Below are 22,598 nucleotides of genomic sequence, written 5' to 3'. Positions count from 1 at the left end.
ATGGCGGGCGCGGCGGCGCCAAGTGGGACTCCTGGGGAGCTGGGCCCAGCGGAGCCCGAAGACGCGCGCGGCTGGCGCTGCCCGGAGCACGGCGACCGCGTGGCTGAGCTCCTCTGTCGCCGCTGCCGCCGCTGCGTGTGCGCGCTTTGCCTGGTGCTGGGCTCGCACCGCGGTCACCCGGTTGGTCTGGCGCTGGAGGAGGAGGCGGCGCGCGTGCAGGTGGGGACGCGGGGGCGTGAGCCCGGGAGCAGCGGGCGGGGAGGGGCGTACTGGGTCCCGCTGACAGTTCCCGGTTGGGACCAGGACCCCCAGGCGGCCCAGAGACCATCTAGGAGGCCAACCTGTTGTTCAGAAAAAGAAGCCCAAGGAAAGGCAAGGCCATCATTTAAGCATAAGAAGAGGTGGGTTTGGGAGTGAGAACTTGGGCGCCCCGGCCGGCACCGGATATCCCGGACCTCACCCACCAAGGCGGGTCCACCACACTGCCTTTGGGCCGGAAGAAATTCTGCCTTTTAACAAAGATGAAAAAACCTCTCCCGCTTCGAAAACATGTGTTTCCGGAAAGCCACACAAACACCTCCTCTGGTTTTCCCTCCTGGAATTCAGAGAGGGGCTGAGGACCGCCTGATCGCCCTGGGAGCGGACAACCCTCATAACAGCCTGGTGAGAGCTAGGCCAGACGGTTCGTGGCCAAGAAGAGGAGGGTTCTGGAGGCCGAGGCGGGCCTTAAACCCAGGACTGCCTCCCACGGGCCCATTCTCACCTTGGAGCTCTCACCCATGCTTATTCTTAATAGTGGAAGGGGGCTCTGGACTCTTGTTCCAACCTTGTGGCCAACTTGTCCAGTGACTCTAGTCAGACCCCCCCAACCTCTCTGGGCTAGGCAGGCCCTCCTGTCACAGACAGATGTTGATTCTACCACTTCACCTTCAAGAAGTCGCCTGTGGTTAATCCAGCCCCACAATGACCTATTCCCTGCACAGCATGACTTAACACCATCATGGTGACAACCTTGGAGCTCCACTGTGAGAATGGGCCACGTGGGGGCCAATCTAGCAGGTAGAGTCCAGGATTCAAGGCTTGCCTCTGCCTCCAAGATCTTTTTCTTATCTATAAAATGGTTATAATAATAATTTAGTTCCTCAAAATGCTGTTTTCAGAGTTAACAAGGCTGCTTTCAGAGATACAGCTTCTAATAGGCAGGTCCACCCACCTACCCCTTTTGCATCCACACACCCACCCACTCACCTGTCTGTTCATGCATCATCCATCTGCCCATTCATTCAATTAGACATCCATTCAACTCATACCTGGTGCCATGAGTCAGGGAATAGACCAATTCTTCCCTGACCTGGAGGAGTTCCTTGGCTAGTGGGGGAAGAACAAACAGTGACAACACAGTATGATAAGTATTGTAACTGGGGAGTCTGAGGCAGTGGTCAGTGGGAGCCAAAGAGAGGACAATGTGAACTAGGGACAGGAAACCCGGCAAGACTTCCTGGAGGAGGAGCCATTGGAACTGGCCGTGAAGAATAAGTGGGGTTCCACCAGGTACTAGACGGGAGAAGCACCCTGTGACTGGGGGTTTCAAGCACCGGGAAGCTGGGTTATCCTTGGCTGGTAGCCAGGAGCTGGACTTGAAGGCTTAGAAATCACAGTGGGGTATGAATGTGCTCCTGGAAGTTGAGGCTATGGCTTATACTTGGGTTTCTATTGTGTTCCCAGCCCCACCACTCACTCCCAGACCCCCAGCTAGAATAAAACTGCACACCATAGCAAATGCTTGTTGGATAATCAAATAACAATACAAGCTACGTCTACTGAGCACTTACTGTGTGCCAAGCACTATACCAAACACTCTGTGTACTTCTTATTCTTTACAGCAACTCCGTAGGGGTGTCCCCTTTTTTTGTAGCTCAGGAAACCGAGGTTCAGAAAGGTGAGATCACTTGCCCAGGTCATGTGGAAGGAGAGCTGGGACCCAGACCTAGGAGGTCCCATCTGAGTCTGGGGCTTAGGCTCATAACTTGCTCCAGCTCTCCACTTGAATTTGGCAGCCCCTGGTAATTCTGTTCAATTCAGCAAACACTTCCGGGTCACCCCCTGGTCCCTATGAGGGATCAGGAACCAAGAATGGAGCAGACCTGCCCTCAGGAAGCTCCCAGTTGGTCCAGCAGCTGAGTGTAAGGTGAGCCATAAGAAGGTAAGATGGAGGTAAGGCCTTTGGAGAAATGGCAGTTGCAAAAAGCAGAGATAAGGAAGGGAGCCATCTTAGGTGGGAGAGGGGACCTCTTACACATGCAGGTCCTCTGAAACCCAGTCCAGGCCAGAGGACCACAGACCAATCCTGGATGCAAGTTCCATGAGAGCAGCTCCGAGAACAGGCGCCAGCACATTATAGGTACTCAGTATTCACTCTAGAAGTGAAGGCTCTTCCCCTGACCCCAAGCTGCTTCCCTAAAGTCCTATTTGAGGGCCTGGAAAAGCAGGTCACAAGCAGGACTGTCCTAGAAAAAAAGGGGGCACCTCGAGGTTTGGAGAATACCTCATGTGGGCCTCTGAGGATCAGAGTGGCCCTACTTCCAGCTCATCTTCCAACTTGTCTCATGACTTTGGGCAAGTCAGCTCACCTTTTGAGTCTCAGCTCAGCTGAAAAAAAATACAGGAGTGAGAGGACATGACCCCTGGGGTGACTTGTTATCTCAAAAGTGACAACACTAAGACTTCTCTCCTAATACTTTCACATACAGAAACTCACCCAAGAATGTTTAAAGAATTTGACAACCAAGAAGCAGCAGCAAGTTGGCAACATAACCCAGACAAGATGCTGCTGAGAAGCTCAAGGCAAGTGGGGGATTCTTCCTTATTCCAGATGAGATGTCCACCTTTGCCCTTGGACACACAGTTCTCCCCAATATGGAGCCAAGGGAAAATGACAAACAGCCTCAAAGGGGCAGGTCAGGTTTGGTGAGACCTGGGGCTTCTGTAATTTAGGGGGCCCTTTTGGAGAAAAAGAACACAAAATTAGTTGCAAGATCATGAAGGGGCCATGCCAGGGAGGGACCTGGGGCTCCTGTTTCATTAGCTTTGTGGTGAATCTGCCTCTGCCCAGAGTCCTAGCCTTGTCCCATAATGCCTGACAAAATGCAGGAACGGCCTTTCCTCCCGCCATGGCCAAAGCCATTCTCTTGGACAGACTAGTCCTCCAAACCCAGCACCCCAGACTGCCTTAAGCAAAGCAAAACACAAGGTAAGGAACACACAACTCGCTCTTTAGGTTTCACTGTTGAAAGAAAGTAAATAGGTATAAATGTATTCCATAAGTATGTACTTTCTTCAGGCTTCTCCTTGCATCACACTGTTTATTTAAGTGGATTCTTTTGTGGGTTTTAAGTGGGAAGTTGGGGCTGACATTATCCCAGCTGCTGTTGTGACTGTGAGAATGGTGTTGCTCTTTAGGAGCGTTTTAGGTGAACTTGGCCAATCCCTTCCCTGCTCACCCTCAGCTGCCTCCGCCTCAAAGTGAGGGCTGGAGTGGGTTGCCCTCCCAGGGTCTGTCTCACTGAGGGCCCTGTGAACCCCAGACTGGCCACCCCAAGTCAGGCAGGGAGATTGGCTCTGACGACCACAGGAGTAGCTGGCACCCAGACCAGGCCACAGAGTTGGCCCCCTGTTTGCCCAACATCCATTATCTTTCGGGTGACAGCATGCCCCAGTTTACTGGGGACAGTTGTGGTTTACACCTGTGGCCCTGGGTTAATTATTAATCATGTCATGTCTTCAAGAGCAAGACTGGGTATAGGCAACTACATCAGTTCAAAAGGATTTGGGAACTGAAAGCTGGCACACCTGAAGGGATGGCGGAGGTGCTTTGGGCTGTTCAGCCAGAAGAACAGAGTCAGGGCACAGTCTCACTGTCTGTAAATCTCTAAGCAGATATGGTTTGGGGGTCCCCGAGGAAAGAGTTAGGATCCGTGTGGAAAGTCTAAGGGGGCAGGTTTCAGCTTCATCTAAGGAATGGTTTTCTTTTTTGAAGCTTTTCCCCAACTTTTAAACTTTATTTTGAAGTAATTACAGATTTATAGGAAGTTGCAAAAGTCGTGCATGACCCTGGATGGATGACAAGATTCCTTGCCCTTCCCCCAGGCCCGTGGGTGGGCTTTTACTGGTACCTAGTTCATGGGTGGAGCGGCTCTCTGTGAATCTGGTTTGATGCGGGTCAGGTGGCCCCCTTCCCGCTCCCAGGACGCCAGGTGCCCAGGGCGCCCTCCTAGATGCCCCGACCCCAGCATGGTGTGGCTCTCATACACCCCTCCACCTCCACCCCACCGGGGTCCCTCACTCAGCTCCTGCCCATGGTTCTGATGCCAAGTTCCCTCTTTGTTTTTGGCACCTGAGGATTTCCCTTTTGTTGTTGTTGTTTGTTTGATTGTGGGTTGGTTTTTGGGGTCTTGTGGGGTTTTTTTCAGTTTGATCGCGTAATTTTAAAATTTACTCATCTTATCAGCATTTCCGTGTGTTTGAAGTAGGAAGGGGGATTTCCATGTCAGCTCCTTCTCCCTTTTTGACCAAAACTATATGTCATCTTACATATGGGGGGTTTTGTGGTTGTTCGTTTAAGACCCTAACCCTTCCCTGTGTCATTAAAAGTTCTTTGTCAGTGTCAGTATTAGAGGCTGTATATTCCATTATAGGGATCGACCATGATTCATGAAGCCATTTTCCTAATGTTGAACATTTAGATCACATCCAAGCTTTCACTCAGGTAAAACAACGCTGCAGTGATATTTGGCACCTTGATTTATTTTCTTTGGGACACGTTCCTAGAAGTGAGTCGCCTGGCTCAATAGGCACAGACTTTTGTAGGGAGTCTGGTGCGTTCCGCTGAACTGTGGCAGGCGTAGTTGTGGCACAGAGGTCTGGGGCAACCATGCCTCTCCGTCCTTGCTTATTCAAGAGGCAGTACTAGGGAAAAGGCCATTTGCCTGAAAATTACTCCATAAAACAGCTTGGTAAACAAATTAAAACCAGTAAAGTTCATAATTGACCAATGTCTACTGTTCAGAAGCCAACAACCAGGCCTACCCATCCACGCCTTTCCAGAGAGCAATCAAGAAGGACTTGACCATGAATCCCCAGCCAATACCCATTAAATGATTTTTCTCTGACATCCTTGTTAATAGGCTGTTTGCTTCCCCATCATGGCTTTTCAGCGCGCTCATACATGCCAGGTGTAGGGAAAATCAACACTTGCCTGCTGCCCTAACTTTTTACTCAAACTGGGATGAGTTGACAATATATAGCAGAGTGGTTATAGTTTTCTTTCAAATCTTCCAAATTTTCCACAGCGAGCTTTTGTTACTTTTGTGAACAACAACAAAAGAGTATATAAATACATGATATATATAGAGATATATATTAGCTTACTTTGAACCAATGTGGCCCAGACAGTGTACTTCCTTGTTTCATTTCCAGAATTCTCTCTCTCAGTCTTTTTTTTTTTTTTACCATATTGCATAATCAGCCTCATCTTGCCTATACTTAAGTTTTCTACGCTGAGATTTATAACAAAATGTAGTGTCATTAAGCTTATTTTGTATATTCTTCTTGAAAAAGTGGATCTGTAGAAACTGCTTGGAGCCCAGTTGGTTGGGAGAAGATATTTGCTCTCAGTTTCTGTAGAAAGGTCCTCCGTGTACATATGTTGCCTCCAAAATGTGTGGATGTATCAAGCATTTAGAACACATTTTCTTTCCTTCGTTTAGTCATTCAACAAAGATATATTTCTGTCCAGGCTCACTGACTCATAGAAACCATGTCGTAAGTGTGGACTAATTCCCAAGCTAGCCCAAAGCCAACTTAGTCAATATGAGGCTCTAAACTCAGAGCCTCACCACTGCCTAGAACACTGCATGGGAAACACAGACTTCGGGAGCCCATCCCGTAGATCCTGCCAAACCACACATTCCTGCCCCACTAAGGAGAGAACATGGCACACAGGGGAGCCTGCCCACCCCCATGCCTGCCTGGGTACCAAGGATCTTTCTGCTGTGTGGGCTGTACAGACATTTGGGCTGAGGAAAGAAGCCGGCCTGATTTTTTTGTTGTTATGATTTTATATTTTAATTGTACTGGTAATACATGAACACATCTCAGTTTTTAAAATTTAAATAGTTTATTAGAATACAGTGTACAGCTATGGAAAGTACAGAGTAAGAGTCCCTCTTGACCATCTCCCCAATCCCACACCTCTTCCCAAACATGACCAAACTAACAGACATTTTATTTTTTTTAATTTCTGATTAATTTATTTATTTTGGCTGCGTTGGGTCTTCTTGCTCCGTGCAGGCTTTCTCTAGTTGCGGTGAGCAGGGGCTGCTCTTCGTTGCGGTGCACGGGCTTCTCATTGCGGCGGCTTCTCTTGTTGCGGAGCACGGGCTCTAGGCGCGTGGGCTTCAGTAGTTGTGGCGCACAGGCTTAGTTGCTCTGCGGCATGTGGGATCTTCCCGGACCAGGGCTCGAACCCATGTCCCCTGAACTGAGAGGCGGATTCTTATCCACTGCGCCACCAGGGAAGTCCCCAGACATTTTAAATGCACTTGCAAACATGCAGATGCATATATACATGTACACTTTTAATTTTGTTATCTTTTACATAAATGGGATCATCCTATATATATTATTCTGCAACTTGCCCTTTTTCACACGGTGTCTTGAAGAGCTTTCCACGACAGGACATATAGGTCCACTGCATTCTTTGTGTGTGTGTGTGTGTGTGTGTGTGTGTGGCAAAATACACGTAACATGAAAGTTACCATTTTAACCATTTTTAAGCATATAATTCAGTGGCATTAATTACATTCACAGTGTTGTACAACCATCAGCACTCTTTCCAAAAGTTTTTCATTACCCTAAATATAAACTCTGTAATCATTAAGCAATTACTTCCCATTCCCCTCCCACCAGCTCCTGGTAACCTCTAATCTACTTCCTGTCTCTATGAATTTGCCTACTCTAGATATTTCATATAAGTGGAATCCTTCTCTGTCTGGCTTATTTAATTTAGCATCCTTCTCTGTCCTTCTCTGTCTGGCTTATTTAATTTAGCATCATGTCTTCAGGGTTCATCCATATTATAGCATGTGTCAGAACACTGCATTCGTTTTAATCACTGAATATTATTATTTCATTGTATGAATGCAGCATAATTTGTACAATGAACATACATATATACTTCCCATGTTGAAAATTTTGTCCAACTTTTCTCTATCTCCAACAATGCTATAGTGAGCTTCTTGGTACACAAATCTTTGTGCACATGTGAAAACATTTTCTAGGATAAATTCCTGCAAGAGGAGCTGCTGCATCAAAGGATTTAAGCGTTTAAAATTTTGATATTATCATATCACCCTCTAAAAATGCAATACTGATGGACACTACCACCTGCAGTGTATATAAGTGCCTATTCCACACATCCTTATGGACTCTTGGTATTATCCATCAGTTAGCATTCTTCCAGTCTGATGGCCAATATATATATATATACTTTTTTTTTTTTCTGATTATGCTGCTCACTTCCTTGATTGTTTGGGACGCAGAGACACCTGTTCATACGTCTCTTGGCATTTGTGTATCTCTGGTCCATTTTTAGATTGAATGATTTCTATTTTCACTATATGTTATGCATAGTAAGCCTGTGTAGTTTGTTACTTGTCATGTGGCTTTGTTTACAGTACCTTACCTCTTGGGAAGAGTTTCTTTTTTTATGTAGTACAACCTGTCATGACTCCCATTTTGCTATCTGAGTTTTGGGTTCCTCTTACAGAGGTCTTCCCTTATCAAATTTTTAAAAATAAAATTATTTTGTATTTTATTCTAGTAGGTTTATTATTTTTTTAATGTATAGTGCTTTGATCTATTTAGAATTGTTTGTTTGTTTAGCTTTTATCGTGGAAAACCTCAAGCATACATGTGTTTTGAAGCAAATCGCAGACATTCAATTTCATCTGTAAAACTCTAAGCATATTACCTCTATAAGATAAGTACTCATTTTTTAAAATATATAACCATGGTATCATCATCACACCTATGAAAATTAACAATGGTTCCTTAATATTATCAAATATCCAACCAGTAGTCACATTCCCAATTGTCTTATAAGTGTCACATTTTATTTGTTTATTTGAATTAGGAGTGAAACTTTTCAAAATGCTATTGGTTGATGTATTTTTTAAGTTGATGGTTAACATTCTCCTCTGTCCTCTATGTGTCTTCTAAATTGTTTCTTTAAGTTAGATCTAGAGGCTTAATCAGATTCAGATTCACATTTTTCACAAGAGTACTTCATAGGTGGGGTTCTGTCTGAATTTGTTTTTGTATACAGAATAAGATAAGAATCTAACTTAGTTTTTTTAATACATGATTAATTGCATGCTGTACCAATACCATTTGTTGAATTATATATATAATTATATTAATTATATATATGTATATACATACTTTTCTAAGCTATTCTTTGCTCTTGATCTTTTTGTCTATGCCTAAGCCACATAGTTTTAAACCCTGTACCTTTACAGTTTGTTTTGATATCTAATAAGGCAGCTCACCCTTCATTGATTTTTTTTTTCGGCCATGCCACACAGCTCGCAGGATCCTAGTTCTCCAACCAGGAATCGAACCAGTGCCCTCAGCAGTGAAAGCCTGGCGTCCTAACCACTGGACCGCCAGGGAATTCCCCTTCACTGATCCTTTAAAAGAAATTTTTGGCTTTTCCTGTGCTTATTCTCCCCCATGGTAATTTAACATTTGGTTAATCTGTATGTTAAGACTTTGATTGGGATTACATCCAATTTATAGACTAATTTGGAGACAAATGGCATCTTTATAGTATTCAATCTTCCTAGCCAGGGATATGGTTTTTCTTCCATGCATTCAGATTATTTTATGTCTTTCAGTACAATTTTATGCTTTTCTTTATCTAGGCCCTTACAGTTTTTGTTAGGTCTAGTTTTAAATATTTTGCTATTTTTTGCCTACTGTTTTAAGAACGATCTTTATTTCTCCATTCATTTTCCAATTGGTTATAGCTGGTACTTAGGAAAGCTTTTTATAAGTGCTGAACTCACTTTTTAGAAGTTATAATGATTTTTTTCACGTTGATAGTTTTGGATTTCCTGATTGGCAATCATATCATCTGCATCTGGTTTTGTATTGTTCGGGTTTTTCTTTAGGCTCGTGCAGAGTCAGGTAAAACCTGGCTGACAAGGAAATTTACTGAACTCAGATTACTACTTGATGAAGAGGAAACTCTGACCAAGAAACTCATTGAGAAAAACATGCAGCTTGCCCTGCAGGTGTACAGGGAGCAAATCGAGTCTTGTGGGGAGCAAATCGTTGTCATGAACAATCTCTCCAACAGGGTCTGGAATATCAGCCAGGAACCCAGTCCTGTACAGCTGCTGCAGGTAATGCTGGGTTTCTGCCCTCACAGTGGCCACCGGCCGCCACATTTCATCTTGGTTAATGTGGCACTGAACATAGTATTCACACACTGAGTAAATACACAGAGAACTGCCTTGTCAGCAGGTAGACTGATTACATTGTTAGGAAGATAATATATATCTTGGACTAATTAAATGACATGAACAGCCACCATTTTTGAGGGCCTCTGTGTTCCAAGCACCTCAGGTATCTTAGCTCTAATATTTACTAGAACTCTGCAAATTGGATATTCTCACCCCATTTTACTAATGAGAAATGGAGGCTCAAGGAGATGAAGGGACTCATCCAAGGTTATACAGCTGGTAGGTGGCAGATCTGGGATCAGGTCTGTCTGACTCTAAAGCCACAAGGCATCACTGCCCAGTCCTCTGACGGTACAGTCTTAATGGAACCATCACTCCTGGAAAGGCAGGCACCTTTGCAAAAGCTACTAGGCAGACTTCAAGAGTGGAGTCACAGTTTGCTCAAAGGGGAGAGAAGGACGAGGCTCCTTGGCCAGTGGGCTCTGTTGAAGGCTATTATCCTGAAGGAGAATCTAAAAACTAGCCCCTATAATATTCACTACTACACTTAGTGAAAGCATGTTGTTGACGGTCACATTCCCGTCTTCAGGGAACCATGGGAGAAACTCCTCTCTTGTGTCAGTACTCCTATGCAGTCACCTGTGCACTTGGATTGCTTTTCTACTCATCTAACTCTTCCTCTTTCTTTCTTTGCCATAGCTTCTGGGAAGCTCAGAGCCAAATATGTTTCAAATAGCTGGGATGAGACTTTGTGGCATACGGTTTATGCCTCATCTCACTCTGGCTTCCAGCTTACAGTCTTATCCTGGTTTTCTCTTGGCTTCATTTTTCTCACTGTAAAGGAAAATCTTGCAGCATTAGATAACTTTTGTAAGATGCTTTAAAGGTTTGTGGGATGAAGCAAGGTACAACTAAGTAAAGATGGCACTGAGTTGAACCACAGATTAGCCTGGGCTCTGGCTGCAAAATAAGACAGACAAATAAATAAGTCAGTACAAGACTAGTCAAGCCAGTCCCTGGAGGCTGTTTCCCCTCCTGTGCCTTTATGTGGCCTTGGTCAATTCAGCCTGTGTCTCATTATTAAATAACAACCACAACAAAAAAAAACCTAACAAAATATTCTGGGTGAGGTGCTCTCCTAGGCACTTTAGACGTTGTACTTTAAGAGAGGCAAGACGCACAGAGGGGCACGTTTTTTTTCTTTTAAAATAATGGTACGTTTTAGGAATATCTGATTCAGGGAGGCTTCCATGGAGAAGAATGCTATTCTTCCATCATAGATACGGTTTCAGGGCTTTCTCATCTCTCTCTTTTTTATTTTTTTAATTCTCTGGTGCCCAAGCTACTGATTTTCATCATTCATCGTTCCTTCCATTTGTTCACTCATATTTTCATCAAATATACACTGAGCAACCTGATTGCAACAGGCCCCTTCTTCACATTAGGAGCTCGTGGGTGGGGAGACATGCTCAGAAAGTTATTCACAACACAGCACAGCTAAGTGAGCTAGCAAAAGTGTGTCCAAGAGAAGTCCAACTCTGTATGGGGAATCAGGGAAGGCTTCCAGGAGGAAGTGACAGTGGAGCTGGTATGGGAGAATAAGGAGGAGCTCACTGGGTATATACAGAGGGAAAAAGCAGAGAGGACATCCCAGGCAGAAAGGAAGTATGTGCGTGTGAGAGCTTGGCAGGCTGGAGAACTGCCAGGCTTCAGCCTGACTGGAGGCGGGGCAAGGGTACAAGGGAGGGGGGCATGTTGGGAGATGTAGGGATGCCAGGGTTACTTGATGAAGGGTCTTATATGCCTGGTTATGAAGTTTAGACTTTGTCCTGTAAAGAGAACGGGGGCCAGGGGAGTGTTTTGCAGCAAGGAATGACACGGTCAGATTAATGCTTTAGAAAGGTCACTTTAGTGACAGGCTGGAGGATGGACTGGACAGGCAGGAATGGAGCCTGGAAGGAAAGTTGGGAGGAGACCACAGTATCCAGGAGAGGGATGATGGTGGGCTGGACCAGTGAAGGGGCAGTGGGGATGGGGAGAAGCAGGTGAGTTTGATAGATGTGACAGGATTGGTGATTGGGGGAGTCCAAGATGGCAGCTGGTTTCTGGCTTGAGAGATGGGTGGTTATGTGGCTGTTCCCTGAGTCTGCAAAGGCAAGAAGTAGATGTGCTCAGTTTCATTCATTCATTTATTGCATTGTGAACATTTATCGAGAACCTCCTATGTGTCAGGCCCTGTGCTAGATGCTGGAGTTTGGGGTTACCAGGTGGTCGCATTTGTCCCTCATCCCCTTCCCCAGTCCCACCCCACCCATCTGCCCTCTGGGCCACCGCGGAGCCGCTCCCTGCCCTCCCTGCTAGTGATCTGACTCCCTGGCCAGCCCTCTGAGTGTGACCTTAGCCCTCTTTCTCCACAAATTACCTTCTTCCCACCCAAATGAGGATGGGCTCTAGACCTGCAGCTTCCTAGGTAGACAGGGCTTGGAGACCATCCCTCAGCCCTTCCAAGGCCCAGCATCCTTCCTGCCAAGCGCTGGGCCACCTTCCCTCCCTCCTGAGGCATCCACCAGCCCCTCCCACCTTGGGCAGCACCGCCCATCAGCCAGGGCCTGCTGTCCTAAGGCAATCTGCTGTCTTCTAAATCCTTGCCCAGGACAACCCTCCAGAAAGTGCAGACAGGGATCTTAAGGTGCAAACGAGAGAATCCACTGTAACTGTTTTAAGCAAGAAAGGAGTTTATGAAAGAGTATTAGGCAGCCCATCTGATCCCCAGGAAGGCCAGAGAGTCGTGATGAAGACCAGGCCGCAGGAGTGAAGTCAGGGCCATGGCACAGACTTGCTCCAGTGTAGACCCACCCTTCTCCGCTGGGCAGGATGTCACAGCTCACACCCCTGACCCAGAGCACGCCCCCTGCAACCTCCACCACTGCTGTCCCTGACAGCTACAAGCCACTGTCACCAGCCCACCCTCACTTCCACATCCAAGTCTTGGAGCGGAGACTCCTCGTCACATGCCTACACTGGGGGCTGGGACAGTTTTCGCTTCTACTTAACAAAGCCACACTTAACACAGGAAGGGTATTTAAAAGGTGCTGTCCAGGCAGAAAACAGGACAGGCCCCCACTGTGGTGGGCACACCCCCTTGGTCAGCATTCCAGCTGAGCTTCCAGAGTCTTTGGCTTCCCCTTTGGGATATGGTTTCCTGTTCCCCCCCCCCTTTGGACATGCCCCAGGAGCACCTTCCCCAGGAAAACTGGCCCCTCGCTCTTTTCGTCCCCGGTACCTCAGGGCGACCTCTGTCACAGTGTCTGTAAAGCTTCGGGGTCCCTTTCGAGGTGGTGAGCAACTTCAGGGCAGGGGCAGTCAGCTTGCCTCCTTCCTCGAGGCGGGAGTGTGGGGGGGACTGCCAAGGCTGTGGTCCTCGGGGCTCTGCTCCCAGGGGCAGGGCCTGGGGTGGCAGAGGTGCCACGGCCAGGTGGGGCCAGTGCTCGCTGGCTGGGTTTGTTCCTGGGCACAGTGGTGGAGGCTGGGACGCGTCTCCCAGCCACCCTGAGCCCCACGTGCCCTTGCGCGTACGCAGCCGCTGACCAGCAGATGCAACAGCAGATGAGCCTGGGGGAGTCGTGCCACCCCATGCCCCACTCCTTTGAGCCCGTCAAGAGCTTCTTTAAGGGCCTTGTGGAAGCCACGCAGAGCCCGCTACAGACGCCACTGGATGTCCGCCTTAAGGCGAGTAAGTCACCGTGTGACCAGCCTTGGGTCCTTTGCTCCCCTAGTGCCCTGTGATTAGAGACAACTGTGAATATCGCCACCCTAAATCATGTGTCTCCTGCACAGAGGCCCTAGGCTGGGTGGTCAAGGTCTCCTGGGCCTGGGCCCAACCCTCCCTTCCAACCTCACCTCCTACCCATTTGGAGACCAGGTCCTGCTTCTCGCAGCTGCCCTGCTCTGCTCCTGCCCCTCAGTTGCTCCCGAGGTTCTGCCACACCTCAGCTTTGCCTGCACTGGACTCCCAGCTGGAAGGGCCAACTCCCCCTCCTCTTCCTCTGCCTGGTCAGGACCCACAGCTGTGCTCACCTGGGAAGCCTTTCCAAGAAACCCCGGGCTCCTTAGCTCTCCCAGCCGTCTCCCCACTCTGCCCTGGGCCTGCTCCATCTTCTGCCTGGGGGTGTTTGTCAGCTGGATACATGGACCCCTCCCTTCCTCTCTTAAATGCCTGGAAGGCAAGAACCACTTTGGGTCCAGCTCTGAGGTCACTGCAGGGCCTGACACAAAGCAGGTGCTCAGAAATATCCATTCATTCATCTCTGCTATTAGGATTCATTCAGACCATTTACTGAGCCCCTGTTATGTGCTGGGCACAGTGGGGTACAAAACAAAGCTCCTGCCTTTGTGGTGCTCAGTCTTTTAAGGGGAAGATGGACAACAAATGAATATATGTCAGCGATAAGAAGTGCTTTGGGGGACTTCCCTGGTGGCACAGTGGTTAAGAATCCGCCTGCCAATGCAGGGGACACGGGTTCGAGCCCTGGTCCGGGAAGATCCCACATGCGGCGGAGCAACTAAGCCCATGTGCCACAACTACTGAGCCTGCGCTCTAGAGCCCGCGAGCCACAACTACTGAAGCCCGCGCACCTACAGCCCATGCTCCACAACAAGAGAAGCCACCGCACTGAGAAGCCCGTGCACCGCAGCAACACTCGCCGCAACTAGAGAAAAGCCCGTGCGCAGCAACGAAGACCCAACTCAGCCAAATAAATAAGTTTATTTAAAAAAAAAAGAAGTGCTTTGAGAAAAAGTAAGCTGGGTAAGGAGAATGGAGGGTGACCAGGAGGAAGAGTTTTTTTTGTTTGTTTGTTTTTTTGCGGTACGCAGGCCTCTCACTGTTGTGGCTTCTCCCATTGCGGAGCACAGGCTCCGGACGCGCAGGCTCAGTGGCCATGGCTCACGGGCCCAGCCGCTCCACGGCATGTGGGATGTTCCCAGACCGGGGCACGAACCCGTGTCCCCTGCATCGGCAGGCGGACTCTCAACCACTGCGCCACCAGGGAAGCCCAGAGCTATTTTCTATGGGAAGTGGGAAAGGCCTCTTTGAGAAGGGGATGTGTGAGCTGACCTGAAGGATGGGCTGGAGATCATTGTGATCACATGCATGGACTCTGGAGCCAGACTGCCCGGGTTCCTATCCCAGGCCCACCACTTCCTAACCCTGCCATCTTGAGCAGGGCACCTAACTTTTCTATGCCTCTGTTTCTATATCCATAAAATGGAGATGATAATATATTCCTGTCTCATAGAGTTGTTGTAAGGATTAAATGAGTACTTACATGTAAAGCGCTCAGAATGGCGCTCAGGCATAATAAGCACCACGTGAGCGTTAGCTATTATTGTTGCTGCTGCTGATATATCTGGGGGAAATGTCTTCTAGGCAGAGGGAAAAGCAAGTGCAAAGGTCCCGAGGCACAAGGGAAGAGTAAGTTTGGCATGTTGAAGGAACAGCAAAGGGTAGGTGGGGGGAGTCCACAGGAGTAGATGTGGGCGCAGGAAGGGAAGAAGAGAGAAAGAGATACCAAGGAGACTCCACAGATTTTGACCGGAACAACTAGAAGGAAGTTGTCATATTCTGAGATGGAAAAGAGCATTTAGACTTGGAGGGAATGGCCCTTTTGGCTCTCTGAGCAGCACCATGGTGGTTTGCAAGAGCAAATGCCTGACGAAAGGCAGTTAAAAGGGAGCCAAGAAGAAAATGGTTGATCTGTTTTCCTTATAAGGAAGGTTGGTACGATGTGAAAGCACCAGCTACATTCCATATAAGAAATATTGGAAAAACCCTAGTCATGAGAACTCTAGGAACCAAAATTGCTTTTGATGGCCTCAAGGGTTAACTTTTGGAAGTGAGCCTTGCTGACCTGCAGAATGAAGAAGCTGCATTTAAGAGAATTAAAGCTAATTCCTGAAGATGTTCAGGGCAAGAACTGCCTAACTGTCGTGGCATGGATCTTATCCATGACAAAATGTGCTCCAAGGTCAAAAAATGGCAGACCATGATTGAAGCTCATGTTCATGTCAAGATTACCAGTGGTTATTTACTTCATGTGTTCTGTGTTGGTTTTGCTAAAAACTGCAACCATCAGCATTACCCTGTGTGGTAGACATCTTCATTATCCCCCATTTTACGGATGAGGAAGCTGAGGGTCAGAGAGGTTAACTGACTTGCCCTAGGTCACACAGCTGGTAGGGGTAGAGGCAGAATTCAAACAGACTCTGGTCCCAAGGTTTGTGTTCTGATCCCCTGGAGTCTGCTTCCTCCCAGGCCATCACCCCTCATCCACCACAAGATAAGGCCATCATTCTTACTATCACAGGTGATACTGAGAGGTACTGACTCCCAGGAAGGCCACAGGGAGGTGGGGGTCTTGCGGCACCACTGCCCTTCCAGTGTGCCGCCTCGCCTCCCTACCTGTGAGTTCCACAGACATTGCAGGCTCAACAGGCTGAAATGGAATCTGGCATCTTCCATGCCTCAACCCCCAATCCTCTGCTTCTTGACTCCAATCTACTCTTCATTCTCCACTCCCATTAGAGTTAAGCCTTGGTACTTGGACCACTGCAGTATATCCTGAACCCAGCCCCTTTTCCATCCCTGCTGCCCCAGGTCAGGCCTGAGCCTACCAACAGGGCCTCTGCCTCCACACTCACCCTGCCCCATCCACTCCCCACCAGAGAGAGCTCTGGAGATTCTTCTGCTCATGTCTGCACTCCTTCAAACACCTTCCATGGCTCCTCACTTTTTACACGACGCTCCTAGCACCTGTCCTTAATGTCTTTGCTCCTGCTGTAACCTGGGGAAAGGCTCCCATCCTTTTTCTGGGTGTCCAAATCTTCCCCATCCTTTAAGGGCCAGCTGAGGTGCTTCCTCCTCCATGAAGCCTTCGCTGACCCCTCCAGGCCCTGGAGCCCTTTCACGTCTCCTCTTCGATCTAGAGCACTCTCTGCCTTGAGTGGTATAGCTCAAGCAAGCCCATTTCTCACCTCATTTACCTGACAGAGCTGTTGGAGACAGGGACCATGACTTGGGTTTCCCCTGAACTCCCTCTTACCTGGATGAGCCCTGAATGCGACCTTCCTAAGGGTTCAGCTTTGATTTCTTGTTTTCGATCTTTATCCTAGAATTTGCATGTCTGCCATGAAATTGCCCCCTTCCTTGACTACTGAATACATGGTTGACTCTCAGGATGGTCCTGGAGCCTGCTATCTCCTCCCCATGTCCAGGCCTCACTCACACTGGCCTGTCATTGCTCAGTTTGCTTCGGATCCTGGAAAGTGCGTTGCTGTATAGATCTGAGCCTTGTCCTGAAGTTTTCTTGTTACTGTGAATTTGCATTTCCTACTTAAATTTGCATGCAATTCTTGGGGAGAGATTCTGCAAATCTCCAGTTCTGTAATATTTTTAGTATGTTTTGTAATTTGTGCTGCTTGCATGAACACCAAGCACTCATTTCTCACAATTCATTACAGATGTGAGCTGCCAGCTCTCGGACTCCTCCGGCGCCCAGCCGGGTTCCCTGCTGAAAACAAGCCCCTCACCAGAGCGATCACTCTTCTTAAAATGTAAGACCCCGGGAGCGGGGAGAGGGTGAAGAGGGCGTGGGGTGTACTGGTGGGAGGGAGGGTCACTGAAGTAGAGGCCCCCCTTTTTCCCTAAGAAACCCAACTTCAGTTTTCTTAACCCTTATTATCAGTTTTTTAAAAACCACAGAAATAATACACGTTCACTATAGAAAAATTAGAAAACAAAAGTTTTTTAAAAGAAAATCACTCATAAATCACTGAAGAGCTTCAGAAATGTTTCTGCTCACATACCCAAGCAGACACGTAGTAGTAGATAACTACTGTTATTTGCCCTTTTAACTTTCTTTGGCATATCTATATACATACTGTGATAAATATTTAATATATATATTTTTTACAAACATGGTGTCATACTCTACATCCTGTTTTGTAATCTGTGTTTTCATCTACTGATATATTATGAACATCTTTGTTTCCTTAAAAAATTATACAGGTAACGCGTGCTTCTTGTAGAGAATTAGAACTTACATATACTAAAAGAAAACAATTGCCTGCCCCAGAGTTAAATGATGTTAATTTTTGTCATATATTCTTTCAGACATTTAAAAAATATATATGTCTACAGATTTTTAAAAATGGGATATTATAGATATTCTTTTGTAATTTTATTTATTTATTTATTTATTTGTGGCTCTACCACGAGGCTTGCAGGATCTTAATTCCCCAATCAAGGGTCGAACTCCGGCCCCCGGCAGTGGAAGTACAGTGTCCTAACCACTGGACCGCCAGGGAATTGCCTTCTTTTGTAATTTTAAATATTTAGGGCTTCCCTGGTGGTGCAGTGGTTGAGAGTCCGCCTGCTGATGCAGGGGACACGGGATCGTGCCCCGGTCCGGGAGGATCCCACATGCCGTGGAGCGCCTGGGCCCGTGAGCCATGGCCGCTGAGCCTGTGTGTCCGGAGCCTGTGCTCCGCAACGGGAGAGGCCACAACAGTGAGAGGCCCGCGTACTGCAAAAAAATAAATAAATATGTAAATAAATTTAATAGTATAGATTGAACAATTTTCTATTTTCATAAACACAGATATTATGGTTATTTTTAAAGGATACATGGTATTCCATTGAATATGCCATATTTAAATCAATCTCGTATCATATTATTGGACATTTAGGCTGCTTTACATTTTCATTTCTATAAACAGTGCTGCAGTAAACATCCATTCTTGTACCTCTTTGTTGAATTAATGAATAAGTGACTGAATACACCTTAGCTCATTTTTGTATTTTTTTAGGAGTAATTTCTCAAAATGGAATTACTAGGCATGCATTTTTTTAAACTAAACTTTAACAAATATAAAATACATAAAGTGCACAAGTCAAAGGGCTGTAGCTCAATGATTTTTGAAAAGTGAACACATTCAATAACTTCCTTCAGACCATGAAATGGAAACTTCTAGCTCCCCAGAATCCTTCCTCATGCCAGTTCACTATCCCGAAGGGTAAGTACTCTCCTGACTTCTAACAGTAAAGATTACTTTTGCCTGTCTTTGACCTTTATATAATGAGATCACTCAGACTATTCTTTTGTGTCTTGCTTCGACAGAACAACATGACATTTGTGAGATTTACCCATATGATTGTGTGTAGCAGTAGTTTGTTGATTTTCACTGTGGCGTGGTATTCCATTGTATGAATGTAGCACACTTAATATTATTGATGGACATTTTGGATTGTTTAGCTTTTGCCTATATGAATAATGTTGCTTTGAATATCCCTGTACATGTCTTTTGATGCACCTATGTATGCATTTCTGTTGGATATTTACCCAGGAGTGGGAGAAAAGGATGCCCAGTATAAACACTTCTATGCAACATTGTTCTAGATGTCCTGGAGAGTGCCTTGAGGCAAAAAAAAAAAAAAAAAAAAAAAAAAAAAGTAGGCTATAAGGATGGGAAAAGGGAAAAAAAGATCATTATTCAAAGGTGACATTATTATTTACAGAAAACCCAAAATAATCTATAAATAAATTAGTTACCAAATGAATTTAGAACAGCTGCTGGATGTAATGTCAGCATACAAAAATCAATTGTATTTCTGTGTATTGGCAATAAACAATTAGAAAATGAAATTTTAAAAACATTATTTTCAGTAACACTTTTAAAAAGCTAGGAATAAATCTAACAAAAGACATACAAAACCTCTCTACAGAGAACTCCAAAATATGACCGAGAAAACTATCCGGCAGTATCTACTAAAGCTAAACATCCACACGCCCTAAGACCTAGACTTTTCTCTAACTTCATGTCTACAGATGTGTATAATGCAGCAAGAACTGTTATTGGGAGTTTAAATCACCACCACCTTTCTGGAGGACAGTTTGGCAATATTTACCAAAGGCCTTAAAATCACAATCATCCCTGTTGACCGAGCAATTCTTCTTCTTCTGGGAATATATCCTAAATAAATAATCAGATACATAAAGATGTATTCATATTAGTGTTTTCAAAACCTTTTTAAAAAGCGTATTTTTTAAGGCAGGGGGAGGGAATAGGTTAAATTATAATTCATCTATACAACAAAATCTTAAGGTTGCCATTAAAATGCTTTTTTTTTTTTTTGCGGTACACGGGCCTCTCACTGTTGTGGCCTCTCCCGTCGCGGAGCAAAGGCTCCGGACGCACAGGCTCAGCGGCCATGGCTCACGGGCCCAGCGCTCCGCGGCATGTGGGATCTTCCCGGACCGGGGCACGAACCCGTGTCCCCTGCATCGGCAGGCGGACTCTCAACCACTGCACCACCAGGGAAGCCCCTTTGCTCATTTTTTAGTTGGGTTATTCTTTTTTTTGTTTTTGTTTTTGATACTGAGTGGTACCAGTTCCTTATATACTCTGGACATTAATCTCTTAACAATTATATGGTTTGCAAATACACTCAGCTCCCTGTATCCATGGGTTCTGCATGCACAGATCCAACAGCCCATCAAAATTTGATCAGAGGTTGGTTGAATCCACAGATGAAATTGATGTGGTAAAATGTTCATAAATACTTCAATAAATTTCAAAAGCAGATTACCCAAGAGCCTGTATAGTATGACACCAACGTTAAGAAAAAAACTATAAAGGGGCAAGTAAAGAAAAAAGTTGGGAGCATATACACCCAAGTGTTAACAGTGATAGGATTATTATTTTTTTTTTTACATAATTTAAATTTATTTATTTTTTTATTTTTGATGGTGTTGGGTCTTCGTTTCTGTGCGAGGGCTTTCTCTAGTTGCGGCGAGCAGGGGCCACTCTTCATCGCGGTGCGCGGGCCTTTCACTATCGCGGCCTCTCATGTTGCGGAGCACAGGCTCCAGACGCGCAGGCTCAGTAGTTCTGGCTCACCGGTCTAGTTGCTCCGCGGCATGTGGGATCTTCCCAGACCAGGGCTCGAACCCGTGTGCCCTGCATTGGCAGGCGGACTCTCAACCACTGCGCCAGCAGGGAAGACCCGATAGGATTATTTTTTATTAAATTTTTAGAAATTGGCAACAAATTCCATGGTACAAAATTCAAGCCGTACAACGGGTGTGCACTAAAATGTTTTATCCTGCCCGTGCTCCCCAGCCACCGCCCCCCTCGTGATTTCCGTGTTTCCCTGTATTCTACCCTGAGCACTTGCGGGACAGCGGGTACCAGTAGGGTCGGTTTCCAGGGGGCGGGGCGGGGCAGGGGCACTGGCCCCGCCAATCGGGCCTGGCCCGGTGTCCCCGCCCTCCGCAGACGCGCGTACGCTCACGCTGGAGCCAGACACGCTGCACCCGCGCGTGCGCCTCTCGGCAGACCGCCTGAAGGTGCGTTGTGGCCACCACGGCAACCTGGGGCTCAGTCCTGCGCTGCGTTTCGACGCGCTGTGGCAGGTGCTGGGCCGCCACTGCTTCGACGCTGGCCGCCACTACTGGGAAGTGGACGTGCAGGAGGCGGGAGTTGGCTGGTGGGTGGGCGCGGCCTACGGCTCCCTGCGGCACCTCTGCCGCCTCCCGCTTGGGCTGCAACCGCCAGTCCTGGTGCCTCGAACTATATGACCTCGAGTACTGGGCCTTCCATGACGGCCAGCGCAGCCGTCTGCGGCCCCGCGACGACCCCGACCGGCTCGGCGTCTTCCTGGACTACGAGGTCGGCGTCTTCACCTTTTACGACGTGACGGCATGACCCACCTGCACACCTTCCGTGCCGCCTTCCAGGAGCTTCTCTACCCGGCCCTGCGGCTCTGGGAAGGGGCCATCAGCATCTCCCGACTGCCCTAGGGGCCGACACCTGAGTGGCCGCCCTAGGCTCTCCGCGGCTCTGGTCTCACCCGATCCAGACACGGCTGGTCTACTGCCGCCTCTGTAAGCATTCCCATCCTCTCCCCTACCAGTCATGCCCTGTGCTTTGAACAGTTCCTCTCCTAGGTAGGCTAGTTTCAGACGGGCCCTGAACACAGGTCCTCTGCTGCTGCTCTCTCATCCGAACTCCCCACCGCCACCACGGCCTTTCTACTACACTGCTTTTAGTCCAGGTTCCTGAAAGGACACACCCATGGGTGAGCCCTATGCATCCTCACCATGTCAAAATACATGATCCTCAGCCTCAGAACATTGTCCCTCATACAGCACTCAGAACCGCCTGGCACATAGTAGGCGCACAGTAAATATGTGAATAAGAGTCGCTAAGACTCTTCTGTCCCTTAATGTCCCTTGGATCTGCTTCCTCCTCTCCACTCTCCTTCAGCTTGTCCATGTCACTTCCTTAAGAGCAGCTGCAAGAGCGTCTTAACACCTGGCCTGAACCCTTTCCCATGCTCATTCTCCACCCTACAGCTAGAGTGATCTGCGTGAAACCACTTAACCTCTTAGAACTATCAGAAGGTTCCCAAGGAGACTATGTGGGGGGGGGGGGAGCACTTTACCTTAGCAGTCAAGGCTTTTCTAGTCTGCCCCAAACTACACATCCTCATCTAGCTCCTACTGCTCTTTTCAGAGACTCTCCAATCAGAACTGTGTGTCGCATAGTTCCACCTCTATACCCTTGCCCTTGCCATTTCCCATATAAACACATTTATACAGGAAAGCCCCTTCTTCTTTTTGCCTGTCTGTTTTCCCCAGGCTTAACTGCCCCCAGGAAGTCTCCCCAAGCTACAAGAATCTCTCTATCAGATCCACAGTCTGGGACCTGTCTTTCCAATTAGATTGGAAGATTCCTAAGGGCAGCCATGTCCTACACCTTACCCACCCTGAAAAGTTAAGAAAGTCCCTTCCCTCCAAGGCAGTGAGTGAATGACCACTAGCTGGCTGCTATTGAATCAGAACAGCTGAGCTGGGAGGGTCTCACAGATCACTCAGCCTGACCCCATTGTACATTTGGGGAGAATAAGGTCCTGAAAGAAAGTTGCCTAAAGTCACCCACGGTGATTAAGGGCTCGGCCACCTCCCAGCCCTCAGGCATGTGTCTCACTTGCCCCCTGGCCCAGCCCTTCAGGCC

The 22,598-nt window shown here is 47.2% G+C and overlaps 1 protein-coding gene and 1 pseudogene across 1 annotated transcript; both read left to right on the top strand.

Annotated features, from left to right (window-relative positions):
• TRIM14 (tripartite motif containing 14) lies at window positions 1-21,382 on the top strand. The gene is given in 9 exon segments (XM_065879504.1): window positions 1-219; window positions 2,751-2,818; window positions 2,820-2,844; window positions 9,231-9,474; window positions 13,105-13,257; window positions 17,043-17,135; window positions 20,859-21,096; window positions 21,098-21,276; window positions 21,279-21,382. Coding segments are annotated over 9 exon segments (1,323 nt in total).
• LOC136124467 (small ribosomal subunit protein eS1-like) lies at window positions 15,211-15,676 on the top strand (annotated as a pseudogene).
• Window positions 21,383-22,598: the final 1,216 nt, after the last annotated feature.

The sequence above is a fragment of the Phocoena phocoena genome, chromosome 6 (assembly GCF_963924675.1).
Source record: "Phocoena phocoena chromosome 6, mPhoPho1.1, whole genome shotgun sequence".
In the NCBI taxonomy this organism is placed as follows: Eukaryota; Metazoa; Chordata; class Mammalia; order Artiodactyla; family Phocoenidae; genus Phocoena; species Phocoena phocoena.
The sequence above is the reverse complement of the archived record's forward strand: the minus strand, read 5'-3'. Positions and strand labels throughout refer to the sequence as shown.